The sequence below is a fragment of the Schistocerca nitens genome, chromosome 3 (assembly GCF_023898315.1).
Source record: "Schistocerca nitens isolate TAMUIC-IGC-003100 chromosome 3, iqSchNite1.1, whole genome shotgun sequence".
NCBI classification, from domain to species: Eukaryota; Metazoa; Arthropoda; class Insecta; order Orthoptera; family Acrididae; genus Schistocerca; species Schistocerca nitens.
Genome location: NC_064616.1, coordinates 805,321,704 through 805,334,837, shown reverse-complemented (window position 1 = coordinate 805,334,837; position 13,134 = coordinate 805,321,704). Strand labels below are relative to the sequence as shown.

The 13,134-nt window shown below is 39.9% G+C and overlaps 1 protein-coding gene across 1 annotated transcript in view; it reads left to right on the top strand.

Moving 5' to 3' along the window:
• LOC126248830 (inositol 1,4,5-trisphosphate receptor) overlaps window positions 1–13,134 on the top strand; it is a 367,806-nt gene that overhangs the window by 112,819 nt on the left and 241,853 nt on the right. Inside the window, exon 16 of the mRNA XM_049950243.1 lies at window positions 7,210–7,360. Within this exon, the coding sequence (XP_049806200.1) occupies window positions 7,210–7,360 (151 nt within the window). The remainder of the gene's footprint in view (window positions 1–7,209; window positions 7,361–13,134) is intronic.

The following is a 13,134-nucleotide window of genomic DNA, read 5'->3' as shown; positions in this document are numbered from 1 at the left end:
GGATACATGGTTGATCCTCATAGTCACATAAATAGTCAAACTGCAATTGCAGCGGAGGTAGTGTGTGACCTAGCTGCATTTACAGGTAGGCCTTCATCTAATAGGGTAGAATTACCTGTGACAGCATTGGAAAAGGGAGTGAATGAGACAAATCTTTCACTTGGATTTTTGTCACTAGTATGACCTATATTCAGAGTGTTGCAATTGGTAGCAGCATAAACACAAACCAAGATGTAGGGTGAGTAGAAAATGGAACATCACATAATGTAAGGTGAAAAGAATTTAGAAAAGGACTTTCCTAATTTAAGTAATTTCCTAATTTAAGGACATACTGAATTGATGTTGAAATTCTGGTGGTGATGCAGATATCCATCAGGCAATCCACATTTAGGTTTCCCTAAATCACTTGGGGCAGATGCAGGGATGGTTCCTTTGAAAAGGCCATAGCCTATTTCTGTCCCCATCATCACCCATTGCAAGCTGTGCTCCATATTTAGGTATCTTGTTATTGATGCTCCACCCCAGGATGATACTTGAGTAATAAAGGAGTCACCAGTGAAGTGTAACTCAGTTTCCAAGAAGGTAACACATATAGTTGAGGAGGGTGAGGTGAAACAGATAAGTTGAAAGGTATAAAGGCTATAGAAAATTGAGAACAGACTCTCTAGGCCCAGTAGGTTAATAATGACGTTATAATTAAGGCAGAGAGCAATGGGGACAGTGGAGGAGGAACAGATGGATCAAATAGCTATCATGAGAGGTGCGAGACTAGGTTGCAGTATGTCTCCTGTCCTTTAAACATCTGTCATGACAAAATTTGGAGACAAAGCCTTGAATAATATAGGCAAAATAAAACTGTCACGAGAGAGAGAGAGCTAAAAAAATGTGCTTTCATACCATAACCACTTGTAAATTGCATTGAGTTACTGGGTACTGTGGTTACACCAAAAGATTCGTGTTTAGGAGTGGGTTTTTTAATGTCGATTTGGTCATCTTTTTCCATTATTTCCCTAAATAATTTCAGGTGAAGTCATGATACTCCCTTTAACAAGGCTACAGCTGTTCCGGTCATTATTCTGTCAAAATGAGGCTTTAAACGAATACCTTACTTTTAGTATTGTACTCAAAAGTTTTTGTTACGATTTTTGTCATTACTATTCTGTTCACAATGTAAAACAGTAGTTGACAACAAAAGGGTAAGAATCAGCACACATAAGAGCTGTGCAGTGTGGTTAATGGTCACAGTGAAAAATAGTCACAATATTGCTGTTAAAATAGTGTTTCAAGAATGTAAGGTCCAATGAACCACTAAATTAAGTTTGAATATTATCCAGTTATGATCTTTTTATTCAGATTTCAAATGCTGAGGAGCTGGCACAGGGGTTAAGACACTGCACTTACATTGAGAAGGAAACGATTAAAATCCGTGTTCAGTCATCCAGATTTAGATTTTTCATGGTTTCATTATCCCTTAAAGTGAGTACCACAGTGGTTCCTTTGCCAAGGACATGTCCAGTTGTCTTTCATATACTTTCCCAATTTGAGTGTATGCTGTGTGTCTGACAACTTCATTGTTCATGGGATGTTTTAACACACCAACCGAGCTAACAAACCCTTTGGCTGCTACAATGATCTGCACTGTTTGAGCACCTTCCATTTTAGCTTGAACTGTAATGCTCATGGTAGCAAAGAAAGGGGAACTGCCGAGACACTACTGAACACTTGATCAAGAAATCAAATCATCCTGTTTGTCTAATAAAACGAAAGCGCTGGCAGGTCGATAGACACACAAACAAACACAAACATACACACAAAATTCTAGCTGTCGCAACCAACGGTTGCTTCGTCAGGAAAGAGGGAAGGAGAGGGAAAGACGAAAGAATGTGGGTTTTAAGGGAGAGGGTAAGGAGTCATTCCAGAGCGGAAAGACTTACCTTAGGGGGAAAAGAGGACGGGTATTCACTCGCACACACACACATACCCATCCACCATCATGATGGTGTCTGTATATGTGTGGATGGGTATGTGTGTGTGTGTGCGAGTGTATACCCGTCCTTTTTTCCCCCTAAGGTAAGTCTTTCCACTCCCGGGATTGGAATGACTCCTTACCCTCTCCCTTAAAACCCACATCCTTTCGTCTTTCCCTCTCCTTCCCTCTTTCCTGACGAAGCAACCGTTGGTTGCGAAAGCTAGAATTTTGTATGTATGTTAGTGTTTGTTTGTGTGTCTATCGACCTGCCAGCGCTTTCGTTTGGTAAGTCACATCATCTTTGTTTTTAGATATATTTTTCCCACGTGGAATGTTTCCCTCTATTATGTTTGTCTAATAATTCACACACACATGTGATTGTATCACAAATACATATTTAAAAACCCCTCCAGAATTTCACAACACTGTTACAGTGCTGGTAGCTACAAGAAAACCGAAACATGTAGACACAATACAAAAAAAGAAAAAAAAAGTTTATTTAGATGTGTCAGCATCTTAAATTAAACTTTTTCGACTTCAAAACCCTTGATAAAAGCATTACTCAAAATTAATTGAAACCTCCATCCAAGACAATCCTGATCAGTGTCACTAATTATTATGCAAAATGGGATTAGGTAAATGAAAAAAATTTGGAAAACAAATTGGTGCAGGGTCCTTCATTTTAATGTGAGAAAATGTGACTGCATATCATAATACCCCAAATGATTGAATCCTGGTATGGTCACCAATTACTGTAAGATGTCATCTGAGCTAACAAGTTTTTTGACTGCTATAATAATGAGCACTGATTGAGTAGATCAAGAGACGATGCTACAGATTGAACAGTATGAATAGCATGGCACTTGTAAATTAGTCCTCATTGTCGGATATTACAAAGATTGATTTGGCGAAGTGTACAAGAAACAAGAGTGATGAGCATGACCTTCGTCTCAACAAGTCATTCTTGAAAAAGCATAACTGTGGATAAGTACACAGTGTTTGCCCCGATTGTGGCAGAAAGACATGTGAAAACCACATGCGAATGACAAAGCGAACTCAGTCATGGATGAGCCATTTAATTCCTGACTAAGTATCAACTTTCAGGACCTAATTAAGTTTAAAAGCAACACATTGGAAAGCACCTTCCTTCTCTCCTTCTTGTGTAGCTGTGGCTGCCAGATCTTCTTCTCTCTCTCTCTCTCTCTCTCTCTCTCTCTTTTTTTTTTAAAAAAAAAAAAGACAGCAGCCCAATGCTCCATGTAGCAGATGTTTTTATAATTATGCAATGAGCTGCCTTCCTGCATATACAATTCTGAGAAAACCAAGCTCTAAGCTCCCTGTTGTCAGATATCATCTGCTGCATCCTAAACAACCACTTACTGTTTTTTTAGATCACCCAATGAGATATTGTTTCACCTTTTGTGAGAGTGGCACCCACCTGTTGTACTTTCTCTGCTACAAGGGAAGAAGAAAAAACTTTTAACAATAGACAGCTACCGAGCTTCTTACGAGAAAGCAGAGATGAATAGCTCCCGACCAGTCTGGCAACCTCCAGTTTTCTAGGAAAAGCATTACTGACGGAAACAACATTCCACCCAGCAGAGAGGCTGACTTGTAAAAATAATTTGTTCTGCACTGGCCAGATGTTTGACACAGTTCATTTTAGAGGGCTTTTTAAGGGGAGCCAGAGGTGCCTATGCTGCCCATGTTAAAATCACTAAGTTTGAGGAACATTTATGAATAAACTACCAAATAGAAAAATTTAAATTTTTTTTTTTACATATAGAGTGGTTTAGTATTGCAGTTATGACAGAGGGATTTTGGAGTATCTTTTTCTAGTTTCCTTCCAATTTTTTTTTATTAATGACCCAATTTTTTTTACAAATAATTGATTTATAATTAAACTGAAATGAAACTACTGAACATATTGTCAAATGGCTGTGTTACAATGTAAGTTTGACCACTAGGAGTGCTGTATAAAAATTTCATCTCTCTAGCTTGAGTGGATTTTGTGAAAATGTTCCTTATATTCGAAAAATTCTAATTTACGGGAAATGGCTATCAAAGTTTCTCAATACATTCCTGCACTATAGGATGGATTATCAGGGTCTTCTTCTTCATCCTCCAAAAGCTTCCTCTCCTGTCTTCTTTTCTGGCCTGTTGTTCCATCATACTTCATATGCCTTTCTCTTCTTTCTGCTCCTCTTATCCTTTCTCTGTCAATATTTCTTAGTGCTCGTACAGTGTTCACCCCAGCTGTAAATCCTAATGCCTTCAGAACTCCACACTTCACACTGTTCCCTTGGTTGTAGGTTGCTATTGCATCATAAATGCCAGAGTGCAGTGTTTTTATGCTTACAATCACCCTTTTAGGAATCACTTTCCAAGCCGGACGTGGTGATCTCGCGGTTCTAGGCGCGCAGTCCGGAACCGTGCGACTGCTACGGTCGCAGGTTCGAATCCTGCCTCGGGCATGGATGTGTGTGATGTCCTTATGTTAGTTAGGTTTAAGTAGTTCTAAGTTCTAGGGGACTGATGACCACAGCAGTTGAGTCCCATAGTGCTCAGAGCCATTTGAACCATTTTGAATCACTTTCCAAATCAAATTGTTTACGCTCTCATTAGGATTCTGCGTCTTTCCGTGTAGACATTTGTGTAACAATTCTGGCTGTGCTAAGTCATGAAAAATTGGTTTTATTGCATTTATTACAGCTGCTGGCAAACCATGTTTGTGATCATAGTCCTTTTTTGCATTATATTTGCACCAGGAATCTTTTGGGCACAGGCTGTGTTGAGGGTATTCATTGGAAGAGGCAGTATGAAGGAACAATGCCCACACTGCTTTTCGCATGTCACTAACATTACTAGTATTTTGCCTTATAGCATACCCATAGTATCTCTGTAGACGTTCAATCACCTCATCAGTAAGCCTGCCTCTCCCTCCTATTGTCTTTCCATCACTGAGCTTACTTGAACCCAAAGTTTGTTTGAGCCTTCGAAGCCATGCACCCATACGCTTTTGCACATGCCCAATGCATTCCAACTTTTCCACTACAAATTCATTTCCATATGGTTGCAGTTCCTCTGTAGTCTTGAAACCTTTGGAGTCACCATCCCCAAGGTAGTATTTGTACCTAACGTTGTATCTGGGAACTGAACGTTCAAAAATTTGTTTCACTCCATCCACTTCCATTGCTCCACTTGATCCACTAAAATTTGCCTCACAGGTTCCACTGTGCTCTCCTTTGATTTTATTTTTGCACCTACAATGTTTTGATAATATTGCAACATCTATCACTTTTGCACTATCACCACAAGTAGCAGTTACAACCCCATTCAGGGATTTATGACCCCTCTTTTGCCAGGAACCATCTAATGCCACTACCAAATCCCTTGAACCACCGTTCATTTCTACAGATTCCTCCACTGCTTCCTTCATGGTTTTCGAAGCCACATCTTCAACAGAGGATCCTACCAGTTCACAGTAGTACCCAAATTTGCTTGGAGGTGATGGCAAGTTCATAATACCACAAAACAGTTTACCAGCAGCAGACCCTTTTCCAATGGATCAAAGACCATAGGCAAGTCGAACATTCACATCAAACACTCTAGATCGTCCATTTTCACCAAAGAGACTGGCATGTGAATTGTAGAAAGTCACTTGATACTTGCAACATGCACAGATTATTTTCATCTCACAAGCTAAACCAAAGTGCTTTGTTATCTCTAGTCCCACTCCTACACTTGAACACATTTTACACAGAACACTTTCTTTCAGCACAGAAGATAATAATCCAATATTCAGTACTTCAATAATATCATCACTGTCACTAACATATTCACGAACTCTGTCTCTTCCACCAGTCAGCTTCTTGCTAGAAGATGTCACAGGGCCATGTGTTGCTTAGCAGAAGAACGCACTGTTTCAGTAATTGTAGTATCGCAAATTGGTATTAGTGTTAATTTTCTTTTCCCTACGTTCTTCCTCTTCTTATATACACGGTTACTAAAACGTGGCATCGTAACCAGAACAACGCTTTACACAAGAAGTATAATACTACCAACAACAGGCGCAACACTGAACTAATTCGAAACGGTAAATAGCAAAGAGACGATGTTCCGCGCTCTTAGCGCTTCATTTGTCACAGAAAATAATGTAGCCAACCCTTGCGCACTTGCTGTATGCGTAACATAAGGCGCTGTATGCGTAACAGGCCGAGAAAATCCCAAGCAGTTCGCCAGGAAGTCACGAGAGGGTGTTAGATGCATTCAGCGGCCGCCCATTTCCTCTGCAGGCGTGGGGGAAAATGGTAATAACTCCACTTCTAGGGCGAGTAGAACAATAATTCAAAGTTTACATTAAAGAGGAAAGTTCCAATTAATTTTCGGTAGGGGGGGGGGGGGGAATCGTAATTTTTTGGATTTGACCACAGTCCCAGATATCTCAGAGCGTGGCTGCAGTTGGTGGAATCTTGATTGCACGTGCCTCGCCAGCACCACAGCAGACAATATGGGACCCACAAATGCCTACCTGGCGGTCAGTGCCCAGCTGATCATCCCTTGTTCCAACTGGACTAATGTTTATAACTCTGCATTCTCCTGAGGGACTTCTGGAGGCTGGTCACCTGTGGCCCCTTCCCCCTTCTACCCTGTGGCCCATCCAAGACTGTCAGATTTGTACAATACAACAAATACAGGACATGCAATTAGTGACACAGGTAGAGAGAAATTAGAACATTTGTTAGCAGCTCGATCTTTAAAGTCCTCAATATCATCCATATTATCAGCATCAGATATTCATCAGTTCACTGAAACATGATATGGATAACGATAAATTGAAACAATGGCAGTGATACATTAAATGTGTCAGTCCACCACTTGATTGCTGCATTTCAGTGCTAAACCCAAATCTTCCTTGGTTTTAAATATTTGTTTTTAAAGTGTCATTTTACATATGTAATTAGGACAACAAGGCATTTGGGCTAGTGCCTCCACAATCCTCCTACTTCCTAAGGAACTGGTTAATTATGGCATCTCACAATGATAATATATTTGTGTGTTTGTAATATTTGCTACTAAAGGAATAGTTGTGACTCTAGGTTTAAGTCCTAAGTACCATTATATACATCTGCTAAGAACTGTATCTTATTCATGGTACAGCAATTTCATCATTTTATATCATTGTATGTGTTGATCCTGTTGTTATGAGATTTTTCTATACTTTCTTTTTTGTTTACTAGCTACGACAGCAACAAAACACCAGACCACAATAAGGAGGCAGTGAGGGCGAGATTTGGTTCCACAATAATATTTGTGGAAGATTATTTGTGCAATGTTGTTGGAGAAATGTGGAGCTTTGCAGATCAAGACCAAAATAAATTAACATTTGAGGTATTAATTTACTTTACACAAATTTTTTTCTTAATCACTTCTTCAATAAATATGGATGAACAGTGTATGTCATATTTGAAAATGAGTATTATTATTATTTGTAGCCATCATAATATTTGACTACCTCCATTGTGAATTGTGAAGGTACTGATACACAAGGAAATCTGTGTCTGTAGCTGAATGGTCAGAGTGGTTGGAACAAAATTTTTGAGCTTTTGATGGCTATTTCTACCATCGTCATCAGCAGTAAAACCACTGACTGCCATGGCTGGCAAGGTTTTTCACTTATATAGCCATGATTGCGACCTCTGGTACCAATCAGAGAGGGCCAAAATGATGCTTGCGCCGTGGGCAGCTTGTAGCAGTTCCGGCCCGCTGCAGGACTGAGTGATGTCAAGTGGCACAAGGAGCCAGCGCCATGTTTGAAACTGCTGCTCCTGGAAGTCAAAAGGAAACAACGATGGATGTTTGATGCATGTAGGGAGGTGGAAGTGGCAGTTTCAAATGTAGCGCCAACCCTTGTGTCACCTGATGTCACTCGGTTCCATGGTGGGTGACAGCTGCTGTGAGCTGCCCAACTCACCTTTCATGCACGCGTTCTGATTGGTGTCAGAGGCTGCAGTTGTGGCTATGTAAGTAGAAAACCGTGCCAGCCCCAGCTGTCAGTTGTTTTACTTCTGACGGTGGTGGAGATAGCCATCGAAACCTCGAGAATTTTATTTGAATTGACACGTCTTGTAAACCAAGAAGATTGTATTCAGCTAAAATGCTGTATTGCAAAATTTAGGAGGATTAAAACTGAACTTTCTCTTTGACTTATGGTCCCTAATTGAAGCTTTTTTTATTTATTTCATTGGTAATTTATGTTTTGGTGCTGTGGAAAATGATACACCAATTGTATGTGCATCTCAGTCTCCAGTAGTGTTCTAGAACACAGGGACATAACTGTTAAAAATACTTCAGACTGAATATTTCTGTTGTGAAATTAAATATAGAGTGGTTTGAGCAATGAAATACTATTGCTTGTTGAGTTGTTATTTTCAGAACTGGGGTCATGTTTATAATAAATTAGTCATTGAAAGGTAACAAGATAACTCAGTTACAAAATATATTACCTGTACTGTGGAAGTGTTCTCAACAGGTATCTCTTTCACACATTTGGCACCAAATTGTTTGCTTCCTGTGCACCTTTTAGAAACAAGCAAGTGAAACTGAAATCCACACTGCTTACTGAAATATGTAGAAAGAGGTATTTTACTGTACTCTGTGTTTCTTTGATATGCTATGATTATGATCTGGAATTTTTTTACTTCCAAAAAACATACTCTTGTTGTCACTGGAAAAAGCTTGCAAAGTGAGTACTCACCTATTAATAGCAGATGTAGATACATTTATGGTGCTGGAGAGTGGGAAACCTTGAAGGCAGATGAATGAGCATGGAAAAAAAAATATTTGTATGAAGCTAGGGACAGCACACAAACAAGTAATGTACTGGCAACAGTATGAAGTGTGCATACATCTGACAGCTATACAGCATCTGCTGCAATGTATGTGTATGTCTATGAGTTCTGTGGTAAGTGAATGTCATTATTTTTGTAAAGCTGCTCTTAGAGTGGCAAAGATTTGGGGTGGATGATCATGAGCTGCAACATGCTTCACGATAGCATTCCAAACTTGCTAGATGGGAGATTAAGCTTACCACTACATGAACTGAGTTGTCTACTGTTTAAGATATTTGTTAATGAGGCAAGTCTTGCATGCTTGAGTGTTGTAATCTTGTTAGACAAAATAGCCACCTTTCTGTGCCAGCATAATGATAAGAATCATGGCTGTCATCTCAGATGTCTGTGTATGTACTTAAAGTTGTAACACTCTACACACACACACACACAGACAGACAGACAGACAGACAGACAGTCAGTGTTCATTCAGACGTATCCCTGTGACATTTTATGGATTATAATGGACTCTGACTTCTCAAAAATGCTCGCTGTTGCTTTAGAAGTTAAATTAGGAATCATCCATCAGTAGAGCTATTGCCTATTGAGTTGCAGTCATTTTTATGTGTTGTGGTGCGCAGTGCAGACACTCCATTTTTTTCACAAGTGGTGAGCAATACACGCATTGCTGGTTGCCTCACTTCATAGTACCTACATGACTTCTTCTGTGGCTGGTATTTAGTGACATCACTGTTCCAGTGACTGCAGCAAAGGCAGATTATGTGTGTGATAGGATCATGATTGTACTCTTTTGAGTATTGTAATGACAAGTATCAGTTATTGATAGCCTTCATACTGCTTAGTTGTCTTTGCTCAACCTTCTACATGCATAATCTGTGATTAAAATTTGTTGTCACATTCTATGACAACAGAAGGATTTGTATTTACTGTCCTGGACACATCTGGCTTTGTTTAATCTGCTCCAACTCTGCTAGTGGGCTTCTGTTGCGTTCGACTAAGTTGGCTGTGCCAAATTTCATCTCCTATTCTTCAGCAAAAATTGCTGTCATACTCTTGAGAAATTTGCAGTTATTATGTGTGGTGGTTCCAAGCTAACTGCAATGCCACTGGTTCACACATAGTAGTTTTTGTGCTCTTTTTCTCTTCTTCTTTTTCCTGAAATATTTCTGCTTATGTAGGTCATTCATGAAGCCTCTTCTGATCTCCTCTTTTCTCTCGCAGTCTATTTACTCTCATTGTAGTCCTGTCCCATTCACACCACCCTTCACCGGATCTCTCCATCTTATTCATGGTCTTCCAATTGGTCTTTTTCCAGATTCTGTCCACTCCAGAGCTCCTCTTGGTAGTCTTTATTTTCCCATTTTTTAATGTGGCCAACCATTTCATCCTCTTTCTCTTTGTAGTTTTTTATACAGAACTGATCTGAAGCAAGTTTCACATTAATGAGATTTTCACTCTGCAGCAGAGTGTGCGGTGATATGAAACTTCCTGGCAGATTAAAACTGTGTGCCAGACGAAGACTCGAACGCGGGACCTTTGTCTTTCGCGGGCAAGTGCTCTACCATCTGAGCTACCCAAGCCTGACTCACGCCCCGTCCTCACAGCTGTACTTCTGCCAGTGCCTCGTCTCCTACTTTCCAAACTTTACAGAAGCTCTTCTGCAAACCTAGCAGAACTAGCACTCCTGAAAGAAAGGATATTGCGGAGACATGGCTTAGCCACAACCTGGGGGATGTTTCCAGAATGAGATTTTCACTCTGCAGCGGAGTGTGCGCTGATATGAAACTTCCTGGCAGATTAAATCTGTGTGCTGGACCGAGACTCCAACTTGGGACCTTTGCCTTTTGCGGGCAAGTGCTCTACCATCTGAGCTACCCAAGCACAACTTGTGCCCCGTCCTCACAGTTGTACCTCGTCTCCTACTTTCCAAACTTTACAGAAGCTCTCGTGCGAACCTGGAGAACTAGCAGTCCTGAAAGAAAGTATATTGCAGAGACATGGCTTAGCCATAGCCCGGGGGATGTTTCCAGCTGTATCTGGTTTGCAAGAGAGCTTCTGTAAAGTTTGGAAAGTAGGAGACGAGGTACTGGCAGAAGTAAAGCTGTGAGGATGGGGCGTGAGTTGTGCTTGTGTAGCTCAGATGGTAGAGCACTTGCCCGTGAAAGGCAAAGTTTCAAGTTTCTCATTGTTTTGTTTTTTATCCTGCCCCTTTTCCTCCTATCTAAGTTCCTTCGAAGAAAACACATCTCTGTTGGTGGTATTCTATTCAGATCTTTCTTTTTACAGGTCAAGTGTTTTCATCCACAGATCAAAACTGGTAGATAATGTGATCTGCATATCATGATCTTTGCTTTGACTGGTATTTTCCAATTTCTAATTATGCCTGATGCACAATAATGAATTTTGAGCAATGTTCTTTCCTCTCCGAAATTTCTTCCTTGATTTTTCCTTTCTTGGTTAGCTTACTCCTTAGATACTTGCGAGCATCTACTTTTGTAGTAATTTTTCCATTATGACTTACATCCTCCATTTTTCATTTTTCCTGCTGATTTTCACTACCTCACTTTTCGTTAAACTTATTTCCATGCCTACCTGCTTCTTCAATCATCCTCTGTCAGGTTTTTAGTTGTTCTTTCAATTTCTGTGCATTGTCATCCCATATTGGTCTGCACTAGCTATGATTTTCATATTATCTGCTGTTGACCCACAATGAACTTTCCTTATGGAAATGGGAATGAGCATTTGGCGTCATTGTCCTGGAGGTCCCTTACGGGCCAGGTCTGGCCACTTGGTGCAGGTCTTATTACATTCAACGCCACATTGGGCGACCTGCGTGCCGGATGGGGATGAAATGATGATGAAGACAACACAACACCCAGTCCCTGAGCAGAGAAAATCCCCGACCCAGTCAGGAATCAAACTCGCCGACCATTCAGCTATCGGGGCGGACAACTTTCCTTATGATGTTGCCCCCCCCCCCCCCCCCTTCCCCCCCATTTGTCCCAAAAACATTCTGATTTTTTGCCCTACATTATAACACATTTCAGACATGTCTAACAAGTTGCATTCCACTTGACAGTTCCAATCTATTCAGACCTTACCGTATCTCATACCTTCTAATGGTGTCATAAGCGTTTTGTATATCTGTGAATGCAGTTATGATGTCTGTCCCAAATTCCCATTTCTTTTCTACTACCTCTCTGGCTGTAAATATGGCATTATAATTGATCTTCCAGGCCAAAATCCTTGTTGATCTTCTCTTAATTGTGGTTCTATTGTGTTCCTGATTTTCTATAAAGCTACCCTTTCATAAATCTTCATGCAATGGCACAGTAGTGATATCCCCCTGTAGTTCTCACAGAGTACCTTGTCACTCTTATACTGCTTTGACTAAGACCTGTTTAAACCTCCTTCATTATTCTTCTACATCCTTCCTCTCATCCTTGCGAAGCTGTGTCATAATCCTTTTCGTGTATAAATATCTTAGGTTTCATCATCTTCCAGTATTAGATTTTTACCTATTCTCCCCTCACCCCCCACCCCACTGCTTGAAATTTACCCTTCTTGAATTTCTACATTGTCCCTACCAATAGTCCATTATGGTCATTGCTGAGACATCTTTTGATTTCTCCACTTATTATTATACATTATATAATGAATTTCTATTGCAAATTCCAGCTGTATCTGGTAAACTTGTGACAACCTCTTTTCTTACACTATCCATTACCAATTATCCATTTATATCTCATGCATGTGTGTGGTAATATCTCCCATCCATCATTTCTGCGATCTTCTCCATGGCTTCCTATAACCATTCCATATCCTCCTCTATCATTCCCAGCTGTAGCATTATAGTCTTTATAATCACAGTCTTGTTAGAGGTTACATCATCATCCAGTTTAGTGATAGACTATTCCTTTTCATATGTCTTGCATCGTATTTGAGGAGTGCAAACCTGTATTATATAAGTAATATTTCCTTCCATCATTATCTTAACTTTAATTATTGTGCCACATAAATTTTCCAGATTAAGTACTTTATTCACCAGTTATTTACCACTATTATTGTGACACTGTTTCTTCTTTTCTCTCTTCCTGGCCACCACTTTTTATATTCTTTTTCCAGCAACCTACTACCATTTCATTTTTTGCTTATTTCATTTAGTCACATTATCTCTCTGTCATTATGTGTGTGATTTCCTGAATTATTGCACTCTTTTTTTCTGAGGATACAATGTTAATAGTCCCAGTTATTATATTTTTCTTCAGACAAAGCTATCTTCCATTGAAGCCATGAAAGAAAGCTATCTTTCAT